This window comes from Bos indicus, chromosome 3, assembly GCF_029378745.1.
Source record: "Bos indicus isolate NIAB-ARS_2022 breed Sahiwal x Tharparkar chromosome 3, NIAB-ARS_B.indTharparkar_mat_pri_1.0, whole genome shotgun sequence".
Classification (NCBI taxonomy): Eukaryota; Metazoa; Chordata; class Mammalia; order Artiodactyla; family Bovidae; genus Bos; species Bos indicus.
Window position 1 is genome coordinate 106,578,288 of NC_091762.1, and position 20,807 is coordinate 106,599,094.

Below are 20,807 nucleotides of genomic sequence, written 5' to 3' on the forward strand. Positions count from 1 at the left end.
TCTGACAAGGGTATCTGACCTGAAGATGTATCACCCGGCATCTCAGGGAATCATCCAAGGGAAGAAAAGAAAAACCGTGGGGAAGAGATTATGCCCTATTCATTCACCAATCAGTCTCAGGGGACAGTTTAGCTTTATAGGTGACATCTGACAACTCCCAGGAACTAGCTGGAGGCAGTAGTATCAAAACTAGGATTTATTTTACCAAAAGAAAATGTCCAGGAGTCACACAGGTGGGCCCACGAGATAGGTATTTGTACAAAATAGGAATCGTAATACTGTATTATATAAACTGCTTTCGATGTGCTTTGCCTGGTGGCAAAAGCCTGGATAGGCCATGCACAGCTGTCCACAGTGGGGAGGGCAGCCCTGGGCCCAAGGCCACACCTGAGGAAGAGCCAGAGGAGGCAGTGTGATGTCCCACGCTGACCCCAAGGTCAGGGCCACGACACGAAGCCCTGCTCGCTGCCAATGGGACCCCTCAGGTGCCGGTGCCCCAGGTTGACAGCTCCCCTCTCACACGTACTCCCCACAGTCGGAGATGATCACCTTCTGCTTGGGCTTCCCGTCCTTGCTGCCCTGGGCCTTTGCGGGCCGAACAGAAGAGGAGGAATCAGGGGAGGGAGGGTGGAGAGTAAGGGTGGCTCAGGGATACCCACCCCTCTGCCCGTCCCACCCCCCACCCCCCAACAGCAGCTTGTTGTCTCTCTCCAGGCCCCGATTCAGCTCTCCCACATTCATGGCTGTGCCCCAGGGGCCCTGGCAGCTACCCACCTCAATCTGCCGCAAGACGTCCAGGCCATCCGTGATCTCCCCAAACACTACATGCTTGCCGTCCAGCCAATCCGTCTTGTCACACGTCAGGAAGAACTGGGAGCCGTTGGTGTTTGGGCCGGAGTTGGCCATGGACAGCAGGCCTGGGGGAGAGAGGCGCCCGTCAGCTCCCCTGACCCTGCTGGTGGTCCTGGGCATGGAGCGGGGAGTGCAGATGCTGCCTCTGCACCTGCAGATGGGAGGGCGAACGGGACGAGGAGCAGGAGCCGACTATGGGCCGGGTGGAGAAGAGTGCCTTCAGTGGGCCAGTGGCGCCTGAAGTCTGTCTAGAGGGGGACCGAGAGAACCAAAGGCAGGGAGCCTGGATAACTTTGTCAAGAAGTTTCAGTTAAAAAGGGGACCAGAGGCATGGGTGATAGCTGAGGGGGGGACGTGAGTCAAAGAAAAGATGGACACTGTGTGCTTTTGTGCTGATCGAGCAGAGCAGGGGACGGGCATTACAGGGGGCAGCGGCGGGGCATGAGTGCAGAACCAGGTTCCGAAGGGTGAGGGGTGGGGAGGGTCCGGGTCACGAGCAGAGGGGAGGTGGCTCAGCCCCTGTACTTGGGGGGCAGTCAGTGCAGGCAGGTGTGGACAGATGTGGGAGGCCAAGCATCAGCTGGGGCAGAGGGTGACGTGGAGGTTTCGGGAGTGAAGGGGCAACTGTCGTCTCTGACCAGGACTGAGCGTGAACTAGGGAGTTCTGTCTACTGTGGCTGCCGAGGGCCCCCTAGAGAACTGCGGTCTTAAATATCAGTATAGTTCTGTATTTTTTTCTAGTTGCTGGGGAACCAACCACTCCAATTTTTTACTAGAGAGTCTGACAGAGAGGCAGGCAGAGGGGTTGAGGGAAGAAGAGCGGGCTTACAGTGGCTGACCACAAAATTTAAGCTATGCCCACAGTTGTGGACACTGTGATGGAAACAGGCTCACTCCGTTCCAGCCAGACTGAACGCCTCTCCTATTCCCTGGGTGGGGGTCTGGAGGAGACCAGAACCACAGCCTGTCACCCCCCTGCGCAGCCATCCTGCCCCAGCCCAGTCCAGTGACCATCACCCACCAGCCGGATCCCACCTGGTCCCGTGTGTTTGAGGATAAAGTTTTCATCGTCAAACTTCTTCCCGTAAATGGACTTGCCCCCGGTGCCGTTGTGGTTGGTGAAATCACCGCCCTGGCACATGAACTGGGGGATGATGCGGTGGAAACTGCTGCCCTTGAAGCCAAAGCCCTTCTCGTGGGTGCACAGGCAGCGGAAATTCTCTGGGGCCGAGAAAGGAAAAGGCACCTGATTAAAACACAAACCAATGGGGGGACTTCCTTGGTGAGCCAGTGGTTAAGAGTCCATGCTTCCAAGGAAGGAGCACAGGTTCAATCCCTGGTTGGGGAACTAAGATCCCACATGCCTCGGGGGCATGGTCAAAAAAAACCAAACAACGAGATCTCTAACTAGACTCTGAAAAACTATGTTATATTTGTTTAATATTCGTATTTTCATTTCAAAATATGACATGTTCATTATAAACCTTTGAGATATGATTATCTCGAAGGATTAGATGGAATTCTACTTAAAGAAGGCGTGAAAACATGCATTCTAGAGCTGCTCCACCCTAAACTGGTGGTAAAGCAATTTTTAAAAACAAAGACCAAACAGGATCTTAGAGAAAAAGACAGGTCAAGTCTTTGTGACTTTGCACTTGTCAATGTCTTAACTGCAACACTGAAAGTATAAGTAACAAAAAATTGGCAAATGAGACATCAAAATGAAAAACTTCTGGACATCAAAGGACACTCTCAACAAAATGAAAAGGCAACTTAGGGAATGGAAGAAAACATTTGCAAATCGCCTCTCTTAAGTGTTCATATACAATGAACTCCTACAAATCAACAACAAAAAACTAACCTAGTAAGTAAATACACAAAAGACTTTCACAGACATTTCCTCAAAGAAGATACACAAATGGCCCCTACCCCTAAGCATGTGAAAAGATGCTTCACATCATTAGTGATTAGGGGAATACAAATCAAAACCACAATGAGATCCCACTTCCGAACTACTAGGATGACTATGATAAACAGAAAACAAGTGAGGATGTAAAGAAACTAGAATGCTTATACACTGCTTATGAGAATGGAAAGTGGTGCAGCCACTGTAGAGAGTAATTTGGTCGTTCCTCAGAAAGTCAAACTAGAATTACCACATGACCCAGTATTTCCAGTCTTAGGGAGGCACCCAAAGTAATTGAAAACAGGGATTTAAATCCTTATTTGTACACAAATGTTCACAGTATCATTATTCATAATAACTGGAAAGTGGAACCAGTGTTCAAGTGTCCATCAACAAATGAGTAGAGAAACAAACTGTGGACTATCCAGACAAGGGAATATCAGCCAGCCGTACTGATACCTAAATGAGCCCTGAAAACACAATGCTGAGTGAAGTAAATCAGACATCAAAGGACAACTACTGTTATGACTCCATGTATATGAAATGTCTAGAACGGTAAATTCAGAGAGACAGAAAGTAGATTAACCATCACCAGAGGCTGGGAGTAGAGGAGAAAGGGGAGTGACTGTTAACGAGTCCTGAATTTCTATTTGGCTTCCCTGGTAGCTCAGCTGGTAAAGAATCCGCCTGTAAGACTCCAGTTCGATTTCTGGGTCATGAAGATCCACAGGATTCTTGAATTTCCCTGGTGGCTTAGACAGTAAAGAATCCGCCTGCAATGTGGGAGACCTAGGTTCGATCCCTGGGTTGGGAAGATCCCCTGAAGAAGAGAAAGGCTACCCACTCCAGTATTATGGTCTGGAGAATTCCATGGACTGTATAGTTGCTATTAGGGGTGGTGCAAAAGTTTTGAGAGTAGATAGTGGCGATGGTTGTACAACATTGTGAATGCAATTAATGCCAGTAAATCATACACTTAAAATATGGATAAAATTACTATCCCCTAAAAATGAGCAAGAGAAGAGACAACAGCAACAAAAATCTTTGGAACCTAGAAACAAACAGAGGAGCCATAACTGACAGAGCAGACCTAACAAAGCTGAAGCTTAAACTGATAAAGCCAAGAAGCAATTTGATTTCTGCTGCAGAAATTCCAAAACCTCAATGACAAGGATGAAGATGGTTCTAAAAGCAGTAAGTCTGGTTGAAAGCTCACTTAAAAAAGTAGCTAGCCCCCAGATCCTCTCTCTTCCCTAGCCCTGGCTGCTGGTGGGAGGTTTACCCTCCAGCAGGTTAAAGCAGAGGGTCTCTGGTCTGGGATGCTTTATACATACCTGAGCGTTGAGGTACCATGATGACAAATGGAGATTTACTGAAGTTCATATACTGCTCCCACAACCTCCCACCCTCCATGACAAACAACTGGACATAGAACCATTAGCAAGAGACTAGAGTCTTCTCTGTGGCCTCTGCTCTGTCCAAGAGACTATGACTCAGGGATACTGATATCCGGGGTCCAACAGAAAGACAGAATCACCTCATAGAGGAAGCCTCAGTCAGCAAGCCTTACCAACGTCCAGGGAGTTTCCAAGCAGATTTTAAGGACCCTAGTCTTATATATGAGAAAGGCATCCAATGTGAAAAGCAAAGACTGAAACAAGCAAACAGATCAATAACAAACAAAGAAAAACAAAGAGAAAAAAAAACTGAAAAAAATAATTTCAAACATAAGCTGTATAGGAAAAAGAAATTTTAGTATACTAATCTCCCAAGATGAAATGATAGTACATGCATGAAATAAGCAGGGGATACTATGAAAAAGAACATTTAAAAATGTTCCAAAATATGAGTAGAGAAAAATCAGAAGGGATAAAAGTAAAGAAATAATTCAAGGAAAACTTTTCAAAAGATAGTACTGTCCTAACTGATGGGTGTGGTATGCAGGATAATGGCTCCCGAAAGATGTCCATGTCCCAATTCCTGGAACCTGAGAATATGCTGCTCACAGCAGAAAGTACTGTGCAGATGTGATTAAGGTTCCAGACACTGAGATGGGGAGAGTGGCCTAGATTACCCCGGTGGGCCTAGTATAACCACAGGTTATAACCAGAGAACCTTTCCCAGCTAAAGGCAGAAAGAGAGAGTTAGAAGTGGATGGACTGTTGTACAGCAAAAACTAACAAAACACTGTAAAGCAATTATATTCCATCTCCCCGACAACCCACCCCCCAAAAAAGAAGTGGATGGGAAAGGAGGCAGGCGATTCAAAACGTGAGAGGGACTGGATCAATCACTGCTGGCTGTGATGATAAAGGAGGGGGGCCACAAGCCTCTGGAAGCTGGGACTAGCCCTCAGCTGGCAGCCAGCAAGGAAATGGGTACCTTCATCTACAGATGCAGGAAACTGAATTCTGTCAACAAAGTGACTGTCTCTGGAAACAGATCTACCCATAGAGCTTCCAGTAAGGAATGTGGTAACCCAGCCACCATCTTCCTTTAGCCTGGTGAGTCCTGTGTTGGACTTCTGGCCCTCAGAACAGCTAAGACAACAAATTTATGTTCTTGTAAGCTGCTAAGTCTGTGGTAGTTTGTTACAGCAGCAAGGGCCCACTGAATATCTAGCAGGATGGATGGAAGGAGATCTACTCCAAGGGGACAGTTTTTCAGAACACAGGACACAGAGACCCTTCAAGCATCTAGACCAGTGTTATCTAACAGCTGTTAAGCATCTGAATAATTGAAGAAGTGAAACTTAATTTTATATAACTTGAATTAATTTAAGTTTAAAGAGTCACACGTGGACAGTGACTACCATATTGGGACAGCTCAGCTCTAGACAGAAAAAAAAAAAAAAGGTTTTGTATAAAGGACCAAGAATCAGAATGACATTAGACTTCTCTAGAATTCTACATCCGAACTATCAGGTGGGAAAGTAGAAATTTCCACACATCAGTCTCAAAAACCTGACCCTCCAAGTTCTTTTCTCCAGAAGCTACAGAATTATATCCTCTACCAAAGTGAGGGAATAGATCAAAAATGACAACAGAGGTCCCAACACAGGAAGCGAAAGCAGGAGATACCAAGACAAAGGCTATGAGATGGGCCTGGAAGGCAACTGGTCCAAGCTGGAGGAGGTCAGAGGGCTCCAGGGAGGAATAAGTGAAACTGACAAAATATCTGATGTGTTTGAACATGATCGAGATTTACACAGGAAAATTTGGGAAAGCTCAGGAATATGTGTACAGAATACTAAGCAAATGTGAAAACAAGAGAATTATGAATTCCAGGGAAAACAAAGTGCTGTGTATGAAAAGAAGCTATCACAGTATGATGCTTAAATAGAATGACCTGTGACCTAACTAAAATTATGGTAACAGCATAAAAGGATGAAGGAACTGGGAAGCTGATTTCAAAAGCTAATTCTTTATCTTCTCAAGTGGGAAGTCAATAGATGTCTAAAATGAAAAGACATTAAAACAAAACACAAAAAAAATCAGAAAGTAGCAACATACATCTATTATCTACAAATATGGAGGTTAAAAATCAAAAGAATCAGCTAAGAGTTGAAATTGGCTGCCTCTGAGAAGCAGCAAATGGTGCTGGGGGATGGCAGTAGGGCAGGGGGGCACTGCTGTGTTTTTCAAAACAAACTGTGAAATTAACACTCCTAACTATATGTCTACATAATAAAATTTAGATTAAAAGAAGGATAAATAGAATTCAGTATTTAACAAATGAAAAAATATTCAAGAAGTTGTTAGTTATCGGTAGTTACTTCTGAAGAGTATGATTAGATATGGAGAAGGAACAAAGACTCAGGTTTTCAATTTATTGCCTTCAATACTGTTGAGGGGGGCGGGGGGTGGGGAGAGAGAGAGAGAGAGAGTGTGTGTGTGTGTGTGTGTGTGTACTTTAGAAGAAACAAACAAACCAACCATGAATACACATTCACTTGTATTAAAGAAAAAACTGCTCACCTGAGGTCATGGGCACGACGTCTGAACGCAGGAGCATTTGGATGCGGCCAGCTGGCTTGTTCCCAATCTTGATGTCCATGTACACCTGAGGGTTTGACCGGGCCTTTTTTACAGTGGGCTCTCCCTAGATGCAGGAGAAATGGCCAGGTTAGAGAGAATGCCCTGACTCCCCAACTAGGAGAGCGAGTGTGAATGAACACACCTGAGAACCCAACTAGTGAGCAAGCTGAACAAGGTAACGCCAGGGAAGGCCCTGGGCTGCTGAAGGTGAAGGCCACGGCCACAGCCCCCAGTTTGGCATCCAGTGGCAGGAGACTTCAGGCTCGTCTACCTGGAGCCCCACCCGGCAGGCATGTCATCTCATCACACTCCCTCAAACACATCAGGTTGCCTCGCCTTCACCCTCCTGTGTGTTCACAAACAACACTTTTCTGGCCCCAAACAGACAACTCTCAACATCTTCACACCCCAGCTCAAGGTCACCCACCTTGATCCAGTTAAAAGGACCCATTTCTGTAACACCATCCCCTCCCTGTGCATAGCCCTGCGTGTGCACAGGCTGGCTGCAACGGAAGCAAGGAGTACCGAAGTGCTCACAATGGAGGTGGCGGGGACCTTGCTTTATACTCCACTTGTAGGCACTCTGCTTAGCCTATTTCCTGCTTGAGTCAATGTGGATGGAAAGTGGCAAGTTAGTGAGTTGGAGAACACAGGATGAACAAGATTAGAGGAGGGAGGGCAAGACTTGCATTAGAAATGTCTGAAGCTCAGGACTAGAAACAGAGGCCAGGAGAGTCCAAGAGCCTAGGAGAGGCTGCGAAAGATCAGAGTGACTGCTGCTGTTTTGGCAGAGAGGGGAGAGAGATTACGAGTCAAGAAAGAAACCCAGAATATCAGTTATAATGGGGAGGGGCAGCCGGAGAGGCAATGGTTGAGAGAGGTGCACTGAGAATCAGAAGGAAGTGCCAAGGCAGATTCCCTGGAAGGGAGGACCTCACACCTGTGCCCAGACTGCAGGGAAGGTACCCTCACCCCGCTCTGCCTCCCTTGCGTCAGGAACAGAAAGACGGTGAGCTGGGAGCACAACACTTGCGTGAAGGAGGAGGACTGACCAGGAGGGTGCAGAGGCCCACTCACTGCCCTTCCTCACCTCATACTTCCTCCTAGTCAAAAACAATCACAGAACAGAACCCAGCAGAGCTGAGAAGCTCCTTACGCAGAGCACAAGGTCGAGAGGCTTAGAGCTTCTCTTCAGTTCACTCATTACCAACCTCCACCAAAACACTGTGAGTTCACTTTTCATCCTCTCTACTTTTGTATATACATTTACAGATTTCCATAAAAACCTAAAAAAAAAAACAGTCTTCTGGGGGGAAGTGCCAGCCTGCAATCTCACCTCCTGCGTTTCCACTTTGGGAGGCTCTGACCCCTCCTCCTCTTTGTTCTCCTCAAGCGTCTTCCCAGAAAACTTCTTCAACCAGTCATCATCAGACCAAACTGAAAGGAAAGAAGCGAGCAGATGAGAACCAACTCAAGCCATCAGCCAGCTGCTAAGTAGGTGCTCTGGTCAGTGAAGCAGAACATGTTTTGTGGCCCTCTCGGCCAGAGGTCTCCACTTTGGGAAGTCACATGTGTCAGGCAAGTTCCCATCTTTTATAGACTGCCAGCCCTCAAGTCCAGCTCTTGTGTGTGTTAGTCGCTTAGTCGTGTCTGACTCTTTGAGACCCCATGGACTATAGCCTCCCAGGCTCCTCTGTCCATGGGATTCTCTAGGCAAGAATACTGGGGTAGGTCGCTATTTCCTTCTCCAAGCTCTTAGCAGGGCTACATTAAAAAGCTACATTAAAAGCCCCAGGGAAAGGTGCAGCCCTTGCCAGTCCCAGCCCCTGATGGAACCTGCCAGGAATGTTGAGAACACTGGGACAGATGAGAGATCAGGCATGGCTTCTCTCATAAAGGAAACAATTAGCCTGGCGTGGCTGAGAAGCTACACTCTTTATTTCCCCACAAAGGTGGCACATGTCCTTTGCCAATGTAAACCATCCTCTACTACTGTCCGCCAGAGAAGCATTCAGTGCCTACTTTCAAAAAAACTGGGACAGGAAGGCAGGCAAGGCTAAACTGGAGGGTGTGATGGGCATCTGTATTGCTCCCACTCACCTGGTCTAGAAGAGCCTTCCTTAATCCTCATGGGTTTTGCCAAATTGACACGAATTGTCCGTCCAAAGAGCTCAGATTCATTCTGAAAAGTGTGAAAATCCATTTGCTTAAACTGTTAGGTTAAAAGAAAGTCAGACGCTTTCCATTTACTTCTGATACATCTGAGACAAGCTCATGATTTGTTCTCCCTTAATCCCTGATCCCCTAACAGCAAGTTATACACCTGCCACAAGGCAGCCCGTGGGCTGCAGAGAATTTCCTCCTGGGAGCCATCATACAGTTCCTTTCTCCTTTCTTCCTTTCAACTTTATTAGTTCCTTATTTAGCTGTACTGAGTCTTAGGTGCAGCACATGAGGTCTTTGCTGTGGCCCATGGACTCTCTAGCTGCAGTACAGGCTTAGTTGCTCCATGGAATGTGGGATCTTAATTCCTTGACCAGGGACTGAACCCGCGTCCTCTGCATTACAAGGCGGATTCTTAGCCCCTGGGCCACCAGGGAAGTCCCTTTCTTTTTTAAAATTGAAGCATAGTTGATTTACAATGTTTTGGGTGTGTGTGTATATATATATCTTTGTCAGATTCTTCTCCACTGTAGGTTATTAGACGATATTAAATAACAGGTTCCCTGTGCTATACAGTAGGACCTTGTTGTATATCTAGTTTATATGCAGTAGTATCTGACCTCCTTTCTTTCTAGTAATGACCTGTGCTAGCAAAAGTGACGCTGTTTTCAGAGTACTCTGAAATTACAAGGATAAATGCAATTTCCAAGTACCTGAGTTCATTTTCAAAAGTCAAGGTCAGCCTTAAGCAATGAGAAGTGATCTCACTCTGAGAGCTGAGGACAACAGTTGATGAATGGGAAACAGAGAACAGGAATGAAGGAAAGCCTTATTACCCTAGGATAACTGGTACCAGGAAAGGTCACTCAATGTGAAATCACTTAAAGACAGTAACACATGGTAAAATGTGAAGGGGGAAAAAATTGGGAATGTACTGTGATGAAACTGAAATTAATGAAAATAAATTTCTTACAGTTAAAATTCAGCTTTTAAACTATGGCCTAATTTGAAGAACAGAGATATAATGGATGTTTATACATCTGCAGTATTTTTTCCAATAAAATCCTATCAACAGTATGATTATCTTTGCATTTCCTATCTAATGTGAAAATCCTAAGTATCCTGAAGAGGGAACACACACTCAAGAGCTACATCATTGCCCCAAGGAGCTCTCCAGGCTGTCCCAATCACTTGGATCAGCAGCACATCCTATCATTATCCTTATCAAATTTCTCTTCTCAATTGTTAACTGGTCTAACACTTCATGAAACCCTGCCTCTTTTGTAAAATATGCAGTTTCACTGTGCAATTACTTTACATTGTTTACAATTTCCTATCCTAGACACAGGCAGCCAGTGCGAGACTGGTCAACAAGGATGATTAGCCTTTACATTATTATCAAATGGAGAAAGATATCTGAGAAAGGACAATTTCATAAGTGATCAATTCACAGTGAATATTTTCACACGATGACAATTTATATGTACTTCCTGATGCAATCTTGTAACTTTGGAGGTTTAGCAAACCCAATGTAGAACTAAGTGCCCTCTGTACCACCAAAAAGCAACTTCTGTAAGAAACACGATTCCCAGCCTTACCATGTTGTCAATAGCTGCTGCAGCATCCTGCCAAAAAAAGACAAGGTACGAATTTAGGTTTGCAGTCAAATGCTTCTTGTAGTGTCTAAACACATACTTGGTAAAATGACAACAAAAAAACAATCCAACAGAAAAAGGTCTCTTTTTTTTCCTCACCCAGGTTGCACGTGTCTAACGAAGTGCACTTCCTGGCTGACTTCAGCTATTTGCCATTTGAAAGTGAAAGTGAAGTCGCTCAGTCGTGTCCAACTCTTTGCGACCCCGTGGACTCTAGCCCACCAGGCTCCTCCGTCCATGGGATTCTCCAGGCAAGAATACTGGAGTGGGTTGCCATTTCCTTCTCCAGGGGATCTTCCTGACCCAGGGATCGAACCCAGGTCTCCCGCGCTGCAGGCAGACGCTTTAACCTCTGAGCCACATTTAGTGGAAGACAAAGAAAGTATCACCAGTGCTACCAGGCAAAGATGCTCAATGAGCAGGGCTGCAGGAGTTCTGCAGAGCGAGAGGGGCAGGACCGACCAGGTCTGTGATGTTTATCACAGCCCATGGTTTCATTAAGTGAAGGCAGCTTTCCTTCAAACTGTTTCTCATCTCTCTGGAAGCATCAGCATGAGGCCCAAAACCCCAATCCCAAATGAAGAACAGCTCCTTTTGTAATCAGTAACAATAATAACAAGCCAAATACTTAACACAGATAACAATTTTCTCACCTCTGCCAACTCAAATTCAACAAAAGCAAATCCTCGGTGCTTTTCTGAAAAAAGGCAGACAATATCAAGCAATTATCATGTTGGCAACAGGAAGAAGCCAGGTGGTCACAAAGAAAGTGAAGTCAGTCACATGCCTTATCCATTTACTAGAAATTCTACACCATCACTATTTAGGAAAAAGGTATCTTACTCTGATTCTTTCTAGTTTAAATAACATTTTAAGCAACTAAATTAAACTGTTTTGTAGTGAGTGAAAGTCACTCAGTCGTGTCCCCCTCTTTGTGAACCCATGGACTGTAGCCTGTCAGGCTCCTCTGTCCATTGAATTCTCCAGGCCCAAATACTGGAGTGCGTAGCCTTTACTTTCTCCAGGGGATCTTCCCAACCCAAGGATCAAACCCAGGAAATTATCCCACATTGTAGGCAGATTCTTTACCATCTGAGCCACCACGGAAGCCCGTTTTGTAGTGAACATAGCTAAATAATGAACTATACTTTTAATCTTTAAAGGCAGCATTCTTTACCAAAGCCAAATCAAACCTTAACCTTTGCACGAAAGGCAGCTAGAAAAATGAAGTCATTTAACCTATCAATCAATCATTCCAAACATACATTCTGAACATCAACTGTGCATAAGTCGTGAATCCTAAAACCTGGGTAAGGATGCTCAGTCTTAATCCTCAGCAAAATGCTAATCTAACCAACACCAACTAGAAAGGCCAAGTGCACAAAAGCATTTGTTTAAGTAACCAATTAACCTTACAGAGTCAACATAACCTTATTGTTTTTATACATATAAAGGTCCCAGGAAGGTTAAATCCATATACAATGTTGATGATAAGAGCTGAAGCCATACAACTCGTCTCAGGACTCAGCAGAGCACAGGTTGCTGAAACCACAAAACAATCTCAGGACTTAATGTAGCTGAGGTTCTTTCGTCTCCTTGAGAAAAGAATTCGCTGAGAGGCAAAGCGGCATGGAAAAAGTCATTTATTAGTATATGACGCTTGTGAGAAATACAAGGAGGCAGGCAAGAGGGTGCTGTGACAAGAACTTAGTGGGGTACAGTTTTTTTTTTTTTTACTTTTAAAATTCATTTATTTGTTTTTGGCTGTGCTGGGTCTTTGCTGCTGCATGGAGGCTTCCTCTAGTTGTGGCGAGTCGGGGCTACTCTCCGGTTGCGTGGGCTCCTCTCTAGTGTGTGGGCTTCTCATTGCAGTGGCTTCTCTTGTTGTGGAGCACCGCTCAGTAGTTATGGAGCACTATCTCAGTTGCCACAAGGCATGTGGAATTTTCCCTGCATTGGCAGGCAGATTCCCAACCCCTGGATCACCAGTGAAGTCCTGGGCTATACTTTTATAATTAAAGGAAAAGTGAGGAGGAGAAGACGACTATCCTCTTCCTCATTCTTTGAGTCTCCCATCACTGATTCTTCCTACATGCTGGGTAGGGGAGTTTTTGATCCTGTGTGGCCCCGCTAGGACTATCATGGCACTATGGAAATGAGCAAGAAGGCAGTAACAGATATTAAAATATGGTAAATCATTTCGGGTTTCAGTATAATGTCACCTTTCCCCTATATTTTTGTTTTTAGTGTGTGCACAGGAGCATGGCCAGGAGAAGGCACTGGCGACCCACTCCAGTATTCTTGCCTAGAAAATCCCACGGGCAGAGGAGCCTGGTGGGCCGCAGTCCATGGGGTTCCTAAGAGTCAGACACGACTGAGCGACTTCACTTTCACTTTTCACTTTCATGCATTGGAGAAGGAAATGGCAACCCACTCCAGTGTTCTTGCCTGGAGAATCCCAGGGACAGAAGCCTCATGGGCTGCCGTCTAGGGGGTCACACAGAGTCGGACAAGACTGAAGCGACTTAGCACCAGCAGCAGCAGCAGGAGCACGGCCAAGGGATCATTAACTTACTGACCTCAACCAGCAGAATGCAGGTGTCACTGCTATATGGTGCTGTTGTTAAGCGGGGCTGCTTGGTTTTGTTGCTGAGTAAGCCTGCTTTCTTGAATGATCAATTAACTCACATAGGTCTCCCAAAATTCCCTCTCTATGATCCCCTAGTGGGATTTCTAAACTAGTTGTGTACTCTAGAGCTGGGCCTAAAACTCCAACCTTAAAAATGACAACAAAGATTAAGACAGAAAACTGAACTGCAGCTGTGATACTAATTGAAGGAAAGTTCAGGTGCAAAGAAGCTGAGGCCCCATTGTTGAAGCTGGGCTTTCCTGCTACCCTATTTAGCAGCACAGCTGCCAAGAAGAGAGCAGGTGTAGGAGAGTGCCTGGCAGGCAGTTTGAAACAACAGCTCTCCATGTAGCTCGAAACCAATCTTCCTACTGGCTAAATGAAAACCTTGTCTTACTTCAAATGCAATATATGGGATCTGAAAAGCATACTTCAGCTCACAACCCCAAGTCTCCGTGAAGTCCTTCTGCATAAAGATCACTGTCACGCTGCCCAAAGCATATTTAGAACGTATTGTAATATGACTTACAAAAATTTTAAGTTCTTTCCTAGCAGGAGGATTCTGGGCATGAGAAACACTAAGACAACTCACCTGTTTCATAATCCAGAGGAATCTGGATATCCGTGATGTCTCCAAAAGGGATAAAAGCAGCATGGAGAACTTTGTCATCCACCTCCTCTGCGAGTCCACCTGCAAAGACATTAAGTGCCTTCTGAACTACCGTCCTCCATTCTCTTGAGAAGTCCCTGCTGTAAAATCAACATGCCGTTGTCAGGGCAGGGATCTTTCCATTCAGTCCTTTGGGTTCATAAATATCCCTCTTATTTGCTCCTTCACACTTACTTACGAAGCACACTCTTCACTCTCCTTTCAGACCCTCATCTAGCCCGGAGATTCCCTCCAGAATCTCCACAGCTTCATAACTGCCTCCCTTCTCCTCCACAAAGCCAACCAGTACCATCCTGGGAACGTACAGACTTTAACTCATCACTTCCCTGCTTAAAGTACTTAATCCTCGGGATAAAGAACAAACTTAGCACTGTACACAAGGCCCTGCCCACTTCTTCAGCCTCTTACCCTTTGCTTCCCCGCAAAACGACACATTTCCCTGCAAGTGTTAGACTATTTCACACCTTTGGGCCTTTGCTCGTGCTGCTCCCTTTCAGTAAACACACTTGCTCCTATTTCGCTACCTGGCTAATTCCAGCTCATCTCCGGCGTCACCGCAACCTGTAAACTTGCTCTCACCTCTCCAGATGGAGGGGTCATTTCTCCCCACACCGAGCCCTAAGTCACCAGAGTCCGTCCCCACCAGAGCTCTCATCAAACTGTGCTATTGGGGTTATTCTCATTTTTAGGCGGCTAGCCTGGGAACTCTTTCCCTGAAGAGTGGGGGCTGAGCCTTTGCTGCGGTGAATGTAAAATGAATGGACGCGAGGATTCAGAGATCCCTAATATTCCTCCAACCATCGCCCCGGCCCCAGGTGATGAAGAGGTTGTTGTTAGAGGATGGAGGGCTTCGAAAAGAGGTGCAATTATGTCTCAGGCTCACTCTCTGAGACCCAAGCAATACCGCCACAGATGCCACCTAGACAGCTGCTCGCCGCCTCCCGCGTCCGGAAACCTGTCCAGCTCCACTCCACGACCCACTCCCGGTCCGGTTCGCCCACCCTCCGCCTAGCCCCCAAGCCTGCTCACCCACATACAACACTCGCTTGGTAGTGGCCATCTTGCTCTTGCGCTCTTCCGCCGGAAGCCTGCATTCGGCCCGCCCCTTCCTCAAGGCTCCGCCCCCGCGCACGGCTATCTCAGACCCCGCCCACTATGGCAAAAGCTGTGGTGGCCTCTGGGTGCCGTCGAGCTGCGAGTGAAGCGTAGGTGCATCTTAGGGCCTGAACCGACACGGCTTTGGCTCTACCGGTGGTCCCTGCTGTGGAACACACTCCCTTGCGGATTCAGAAGGAGTCAGCAAGTAATAAACAACCAATAAAATACGGTCAGCGGGTCACCTCGCCCATCTATTTTTGGACAACTAAGAGCTAGGAATGGTTTTTACACTTTTAAAGAGCTGGGGGGCGGGGAAAGAAGAAACAAGAATAATATTTCGTGACATGTGAAAATTATATTAGATTCAATTTTCATTAAAAAAATTTTATCAGAACGCAGTCTTGCTCATTCTTTTTAGTATTCATATGTGAGTGCTTTCAGGCTGCAGGGGCAAACCCAGAGCCTACAAAGCTTGAAATACCTACCATCTGGATCTTTGGGAAAAACGTTGACCGACTCCTGGAATACATCAACTAGTAGCAAAACATAAATTAGCCTAAGTGGTACAAAATAATGGGGCCACTTCTTTTAGGCAGAGCAGTTGGTTAAGACCTCTCTGAGGCCATATTTAAGCTGAAACCATACAGAAGAGGAGCCAGAGAGAGGAGGGAGCAGGGGAAAAGGTTTCCGGGAGAGGAGACAGCTTCTGTACCTTCTTGTGGGGCTTGGGGAGGAGAGGGACGTGGAACATCAGACAGAACAGATGGGTAGGGGTGGCAGGATGCATGACCCTGCAAACCATGTGGAGTACTTGGGGGCTTTGAGAAGCTACTGAAGGTTGTGATGGGTAGTTACATGGTCACATTTATACTTCAAGATAGTCTCTGACCCTTGTGCCCAGAATGGTTTGGGTGGAAGCCTAGAGACCAGGAGGTTAATGCAGTCAAGACTAAGGAAGAGTTGATGATGGTTCTGTCCCCCAAGTCTACCCTCTGCCTTGTTCCGAGGGTGATCTTATGGAAAAAAAAAAAAAAAAAACTTCAAGTCTCTAGAGCTCCCTTTTTTTAAATTTTATTTACTTATTTATTTTTGGTTGTGCTGGGTCTTTGCTGCACAGACTTTTTCTCTAGTTTCAGGTAGCAGGAGCTATTCTCTAGTTGCTGTGTGAGGTCTTCTCATTGCTGTGACTTCGCTCATTTCAGAGCACAGGCTCTAGGCATGCATGCTTGAGTAGTTGTAGCATGAGAGCTCAGTGGTTGTAGCATGAGAGCTCGGTAGTTGTAGCTCCTGGGCTCTAGAGCGCAATCTCAGTATTTATGGTGCAATGGCACACCAGCTTAGTTGCCTTGCAGTGTGTGGGATCTTCCCAGACCAGGGACTGAACCCCTGTCTCCTGCATTGGCAGGCAGATTCCCCACCACAGAGACCCCAGGGAAGCCCCTAAAGCTCCCTTCTTCAATTAGTGCTGCTGATGACAAGGCTCCTACAGCCCTTGATACGGGGACATGACATGGCCATGCCAAGTCAACCCCTGCCAACACTCCAACTCTGGCTCTGACCATATATTCAGTTCTCTTGCCTCTGCTCATTTAGGTCTCTCCTTTCTCCATCTGGAGGCGCCCACCAGTCCTTGCTGAAGGTCCTACTTACCCCACAGATGGGGGTCATGGCCTCCACATCCAACAATTGACTGGAACACATCCTGTGACTGTAGCCAAGTGTGTGTTTATCTTTTTCTTTGACAACAAGGCCTGTGCCTACTTTGGTCCGAGAGCTAAGCAGTGGATACAAACACAAACCTCATTGTCCTCAGGACAAACCAGAGGGATACTACTCATAGAAATGAGGCTGTGAGATCTGATTACAAGATTCCCCTGTGAACCTATCACTATTCCCTACTAACGAGGACATTCTCAAGGGAATCTGACAAGGTATCCTTTATGAAGATGTGGTATTATATATATTTATATATTTGGTCTTTGTCCCCACTACCTGGCACAGAGCCCTTAAAACCCTTAAACTTTTCTGAAAGAGGTTCTTTTTAAATTCATAATGAACCCTTTTGACCATACCTGAGTTTACTCTAAGGTGACTCATGGTGGAGTTGTGTATTAGTTAGAGTTCTACAGAGAAAAAGAACCAATAGGAGAAATATATATGTATATATATTATATATAGTAGGAAAAAATATATATGTATATATAGATATATATACACACATTATATGGATACATATGGAGAGATTTATTATGAGAACCAGTAAAACCAATTGTATAAATCCTGGTTCAAGAGTAGGAAAACATTGCGATGTCCCAGCTCAGTCATTCAGGCAGATGAAGGTGCGAATTCTCCTCTCCTCTACCTTTTGTTCCATTCAGGCCCTCAGTGGACTGGGCGAGGCCCACCACCTTACAAAGGGCAATAGCATTACTGAGTCCATTTATTCAACCGCTAATCTCATCTAGAAACACCTTCTAAGACTTTAGAAATAATGTTTAGCCAACTATCTGGGAACCCTATGACCTAGTCCAGTAGATACATAAAATTATTCAACACGGGTCCCTAGATAGCTTCCAGATGGGGGCTGGTCACCAGAGGAACTAACTACATGATTTATAGGGTTGGAACTTTCAGCTCCACCCCTGACCTCCGGGCAGGGAAGAAGGGATGGAAATTGAGTTCAATCGCCAATGGCCAGTGACTTAATCAATCATGTCTGGATAGTAAAACCACATGTAAAAACACTAAATGTGGTTTTAAACTGGAGCAGGCATCAGAATCATCCGGAAGGCTTATTAGAACACAGGTTGCTGGGCTCCACTCTCAGAGTTGTTAATTTTGTAGGTCCAGGGTGCCAAGATTGTTCATTAATAACTAGTGCCCAGGTGACCTTTAAGCTGCTGGCCTGGGAAGCATGGTTTGAGAAACATCTCTTCCAAGAAAAGAAGTGACATATCAAGAGCAAGGCATAGAACCAATCCCTTCTGACTGAAAACAAAAAGGAGTATATGGTGTATGAGAATTTTCAAACAGTAATAAAACAACTAGAAAGTCAGTCGTTTTTTCTTTTGGGGGAGGGATGTGACAAGGGAAAATACTGTACTTGCTGGGCCTTTGGATCCTGAACAGAGAATAAGGACAAAAAAATTATCCATAAAGGAGAGATTGTATAAGTCTTTTCTTTTTTTTTTTTTGGCTGTGCCGCAAGACAGGATTGAACCTGGCCAGTGAGAGTGTAGAATCCTAACCATTGGACTGCCAGTGAATTACCAAAAGTCAGTCATTTTTTGTTATCATGTGCAGGCAACTCTGATCAAATTTTTTTAATTGTCTAAGTCAGGGGTCCCCAATCCCCAGGTCACAGACCAGACCGTTCCAGAGCCTGTTAGGAACCAGACCACAGAGCAGGAGGTGAACGGCAGGAGAGCAAATCTTCACCTGCCATATTTGGGGACTGCTGGTATAAACCAATTACTGTGGCTACTCTTGAACCTGTTTCCTATTAGTACATTTGAGTACTTATCTTTAATAAATATTGTATTCTGTTTAAAAGCTAAAATGGGAATCTATATGGTCAGTCCCCAAGACACCTGGACTCAGTTACGTGCACTTATTTGGAGAGTAAATTCTTAGTGGTTCAGAATGGTTTGTGTTCCTTCAAGTTCACTTTGGGCGCAGTTTGTGTCTCTAACCCTTGTGTAACTATGGATTCCTGCATTTAAAAAGTATTCAAAGAGATAGTTGCATGTGATTTTTCTCTTTCAAGTTACCTTTTTTTCTGGAGTGAAAGTTTAGATGAGGTTAATAAGACAAAAATATTTGCCAACTATAGGGTTCAGCTTTGAAAAATGTACAATAAAATATTGTTTTAAAATTGTCCCTTGCACATGGCCCATGATGCTGCTGCTGCTGCTGCTAAGTCACTTTAGTCGTGTCCGACTCTGTGTGACCCCATAGACAGCAACCCACCAGGCTCCCCCGTCCCTGGGATTCTCCAGGCAAGAACACTGGAGTGGGTTGCCATTTCCTTCTCCAATGCATGAAAGTGAAAAGTGAAAGTGAAGTTGCTCAGTCGTGTCTGACTCTTAGTGACCCCATGGACTGCAGCCTACCAGGCTCCTCCGTCCATGGGATTTTCCAGGCAAGAGTACTGGAATGGGGTGCCATTGCCTTCTCCAAGATGGCCCATAGGCACACGTAAAGATACACAGCATCACTAATTTTCAGAGAAATACAAATCAAAACTACAGTGAGGTATCACCTCACACCAGTCAAAATGGCTCAAATAAATGCTGGGAAACGTGTGGTGAAAAGGGAACCCTCCTACACTTTTTGTGGGAATGTATATCAGTGCACCCACCATACAGGACAGTATAGAAGTTCCTTAAAAAACTAAAAACAGAGTTACCATATGATCCAACAATCCCACTCCTGGGCATATATCTGGAGAAAATTCTAATTCAAAAAGATACATGTACCACAGTGCTCATAGTAGCACTATTTAAACAGCCAAGACATGGAAGCAACCTAAATGCCCATGAACAGACAAATAAATAAAGAAGATGAACTATATACATACCCATTGGAACACTACTTAGCCATAAAAAGAATGAAGTAATGCCATTTGCATTTGTAGCAACATGGATTGGCCTAGAGATGATCATACTAAGTGAAGTAAGCCAAACAGAGAAAGATAGATATCATATGATACTTGTATGTGGAACCTAAAATATGATAGAAATGAATTTATTTATGAAACAGAAACAGATTCACAGATGTAGAAAACAAACTTATGGTTATCACAGGGGAATGGAAGGGGATAAATTAGGAGTTTGGGATTAGCAGATACAAACTACTATATATAAAATAGATAAACAACAAACCTCTTACTGTACAGCACAGGGAACTATATTCAGTATCTTGTAATACTCTATCATGGAAAGAATATGAAAAAGAATATATGTATGTGTAATGGAATCACTTTGCTATACACCAGAAAATAATACAACATTGTAAATCAACTATACTTCAATTAAAAAAACAAGCAATTGAGAGATACTGTCAAAAATGTCAACTATTGGCAATAGTTTCTTAAAGTTTCTTAGATATGCTTTTCTCACCAAAAGCATAAGCAACAGAAGAAAAATAGGTAAATTAGACTTCATCAAATTTAAAAATTATTATGCATCGAAGAACAGTATCAGGAGAGTGAAATGATAAGCCACAAAGTGAGAGAAAATGTTTGCAAATAATACATATGATGAATCTTCTATCCAGAATATGAAAAGAACTCTTACAACCCAACAGCAAAAAGGCAAATAACCCTATTAACAAATGGGCAAAGGACTTTTCTCCAAAGAGACACAAATGATCAAAAGTGCATGATCAGATCAGTGTCATTATATCACTTATATGTAGAATCTCAAATAACTGAACTCAGAAACAAAGCGTAGATTGGTATTATCAGGGGATAAGGAGTTGAGGAATGGGAAGATATTGTCAAGGGGCGCATTTTAAGATGAATAAGTCCTGAGGATTCAATGTTAATAATATGTAAAGATTACCAAGAGAGTAGATCTGTTCTCACAACAGAAAAGAAATGGTAATTATGTGACATGATGGAAGTATTAGTTAACTATGGTGGTCTTCCCTGCTGACTCAGAGGGTAAAGCATCTGCCTGCAATGCAGGAGAATTGGGTTAGATCCCTGAGTCAGGAAGATCCCCTGGAAAAGGAAATGGAACCCACACCAGTATTCTTGCCTGGAGAACCCCATGGACAGAGGAGCTTGGTAGTC

The 20,807-nt window shown here is 44.8% G+C and overlaps 1 protein-coding gene across 3 annotated transcripts; it reads right to left on the reverse strand.

Annotated features, from left to right (window-relative positions):
* Positions 1–178: 178 nt before the first annotated feature.
* PPIE (peptidylprolyl isomerase E) lies at positions 179–15,070 on the reverse strand. 3 transcript variants are annotated; one of them, XM_070786778.1, is made up of 10 exons: positions 14,942–15,064; positions 13,835–13,933; positions 11,267–11,310; positions 10,557–10,583; positions 8,896–8,977; positions 8,132–8,232; positions 6,736–6,859; positions 1,888–2,073; positions 775–917; positions 179–585 (listed from the first exon to the last, which is right to left on the reverse strand). In XM_070786778.1, exons 1-10 carry the CDS (start codon positions 14,970–14,972, stop codon positions 517–519), a joined length of 906 nt encoding a protein of 301 aa, XP_070642879.1. In that variant the 5' UTR covers positions 14,973–15,064; the 3' UTR covers positions 179–516. The 3 variants fall into 3 exon arrangements, with proteins under 3 accessions (XP_070642879.1, XP_070642881.1, XP_070642880.1); XM_070786780.1 differs by lacking the exon at positions 11,267–11,310 and having other exon boundaries at positions 14,942–15,070; XM_070786779.1 differs by lacking the exon at positions 11,267–11,310 and having other exon boundaries at positions 14,950–15,021.
* Between the last annotated feature and the right edge of the window lie 5,737 nt (positions 15,071–20,807).